The 2,633-nt window shown below is 38.9% G+C and overlaps 1 protein-coding gene across 1 annotated transcript; it reads left to right on the top strand.

Annotated features, from left to right (window-relative positions):
- Window positions 1–343: 343 nt before the first annotated feature.
- LOC132286516 (protein MIZU-KUSSEI 1-like) lies at window positions 344–1,257 on the top strand. The gene has a single exon (XM_059788869.1). The coding sequence runs from the start codon at window positions 351–353 to the stop codon at window positions 1,083–1,085; it is 735 nt and encodes a 244-aa protein (XP_059644852.1). The 5' UTR covers window positions 344–350; the 3' UTR covers window positions 1,086–1,257.
- The last annotated feature ends 1,376 nt before the right edge of the window (window positions 1,258–2,633 follow it).

The raw sequence follows: 2,633 nt of genomic DNA, 5'->3' as shown, positions 1-2,633 counted from the left end.
CCAAACACATTCTTAAAGATTGGGCAAAAATATAAAGTGACACTAGATATTATAACAATTAACAAAACCATTAATAAAGAAATTCCAACATTATATATGGTAAAAGCATTAGGTACGTAATTAACTAGATTGTAAACCATGAAACTGCATATTTACGTGAGTTCCACAATTCCAGGGTCCGAAGACCCAGCCCTGCCCTCAAATTGTCAAGCAAAATTTCAGGGTTCGTAGATCCAGCCATACCTCCAACCAACTCTCAACTCAACAACCAACCCTACTATCTCTCTCTCTCTCTCTCTCTCTCTCTCTCTCTCTCTCTCTCTCATTGCTGGTTCTGAGAAGGTCCAGTAATGGGGGAGGCACAACCCAGCAGCAGCACCACACCGCCACCATCTCCAAGGCCTCCTTCATCGTCACCACCACCAGCCCACACTACCTCCCTTATCCAGCCCCCCAACAAGAAGAAAAACAGACCCAACAAAGTGTTCCGAGTCTTCCGATCCGTTTTCCGGTCCTTCCCCATCATCACCCCCGCCTGCAGGCTCCCCTCCCACGCGGGCGGTTTATTCCCGGAGTCCAACCACCGGAGCAGCGGCACCCGAATCACCGGAACCCTCTTCGGGTACCGAAAAGGCCGTGTCAGCCTGTCCATTCAGGAAAACCCTAAATGTTTTCCCACATTGGTCTTGGAACTTGCCATGCAAACAAACGCATTGCAAAAGGAGATGAGTATGGGGATGGTGAGAATAGCGTTGGAATGCGAAAAGAGGGCCGACAAAGACAAGACCAAGCTGGTGGAGGAGCCGTTGTGGACCATGTTTTGTAACGGGAAGAAGAGTGGGTATGGTGTGAAGAGGGAGGCATCCGAGGAGGACTTGCACATCATGGAGCTGCTCAGGGCGGTGTCCATGGGAGCCGGAGTGCTGCCGGGGCAGTCGGAGGTGGAGGGACCGGACGGGGAGCTGGCCTACATGCGAGCCTATTTCGAACGGGTGGTGGGTTCGAAGGACTCGGAGACACTGTACATGTTGAGCCCTGATGGGAACAATGGACCTGAACTCAGTATTTTCTTTGTAAGGATATGATGTTTTTTCTCTTTGGGTATTGTTGTAATATTGGTTGATTCACTTGGCTTCATTGGTAATTGAACAGGTGAGTAGTGTTTCTAGCTAGGTAGACATCCATGTACAACCATTTTTGCACTTCCATGCACCATTGAGGTGTACGTACTAAGGGAGGTATAGTGAATTGATTGTGTGTGTGTGTTTGGTTCTCTTAATATGAAGATTATTTGGACTTCCCAAGTTTTACATTTCCATGTACATTACTACAAGGAATATATATAAGAGACAAATATTATAAGGAATTTAATTATCCATTCGCACATCAGAATATCAATCAGGATGATTTTGGGGGACCACATTTCTCTAAATTGCGTTTAACAACCAAAAAGATTAGATATAAAAGCGTGCAAGAGCGTTCAATGATGACTAATTGTGCATGTTTCTGCTAAATGTTGGAAGTGACCACATTCATAAAATTTAATCTTGTATTATGTCTCCATGAAGAACTCTAATAACGAGTACTATATATATATACACCAAGGAAACATATAAAAACTAAAATATGCTAGTGTCAGAATTATTATATTAGACCACTTACCGAATATATATAGATATATAGAATATATATATATAGTGTCAGAATTATTATATTAGACCACTTACCGAATATATATATATATATAGAAATATAATAATTCTGACACTAGCATATTTTAGTTTTTATATGTTTCCTTGGGATCACATTCATTTTCTAATTTGGACTGCTTTATGATGATCCTCTACCGGATTTGATCATTTTATTTGAATATTAGATAAAAGGTGCAGCAGATTAGTGTACCATGTAAACGACATCTCTAACTTTCATAATCCAAGAGCCCACACTCATCTCTGACTTTACGAGGCCATATCACAACTTGTACACACACATATATATAGACTATTTGTCTCCTACTAGTAGGCTAGTAGACTAGTAGTTTCTTTTGATGAGTAGAAGTCTTTAAAGGAACCCAACAGTGAATGCTTTATCTAATATTAGATAAAAAAATGCTTTGTCTGCGTTTAAAATTATCAAATATTTATTTTTACAAATATATATATATATATAATCAAGTTAATTTTTTAAAAAAAATTTCAAAGATATCCATGAAAAGATGCTTTAATACTTTTCAATCTAAACAAATTATGGACATCCAAATTGAAACAATTGCTTCGGGCACGCATGATTCACCAAAAGTAATCTCAGAGACTCAGAGCAATTGTGTGTCATGAGATTTTTAAGTTCACACATTTCAAATATGAAAAATTACGGATGATATTATCATGTTGCTCGCATTAGGAAAGTTTTGTCATAAATTATTTATCGGGCTTAAAATCTTTAAAATAATTCGTACGAGGTAGTTTAAGACAAAGCTTGGTTGTGAACTATTTCGATCTCCCATTTTTGCATCACATTTTTTACTTCCTAATAAAAGAAGGAAAAATTGCTCGTCAGTCAGACAAAATTCTGTCCGGATAGCTGCGTTCCACTACTAATAAACATTTCATTGAGTTCATAATTCCAGTAATACT

The sequence above is a fragment of the Cornus florida genome, unplaced genomic scaffold (genome assembly GCF_030987335.1).
Source record: "Cornus florida cultivar Cherokee Brave unplaced genomic scaffold, ASM3098733v1 CherokeeBrave_3.0.0_Hap2_Chr11, whole genome shotgun sequence".
NCBI classification, from domain to species: domain Eukaryota; kingdom Viridiplantae; phylum Streptophyta; class Magnoliopsida; order Cornales; family Cornaceae; genus Cornus; species Cornus florida.
The sequence above is the reverse complement of the archived record's forward strand: the minus strand, read 5'-3'. Positions and strand labels throughout refer to the sequence as shown.

What these genes read in the sequence shown, in the direction of transcription:
- LOC132286516 (XM_059788869.1), top strand. Translation starts at nt 351, where the DNA reads ATGGGGGAGGCACAACCCAGCAGCAGCACCACACCGCCACCATCTCCA.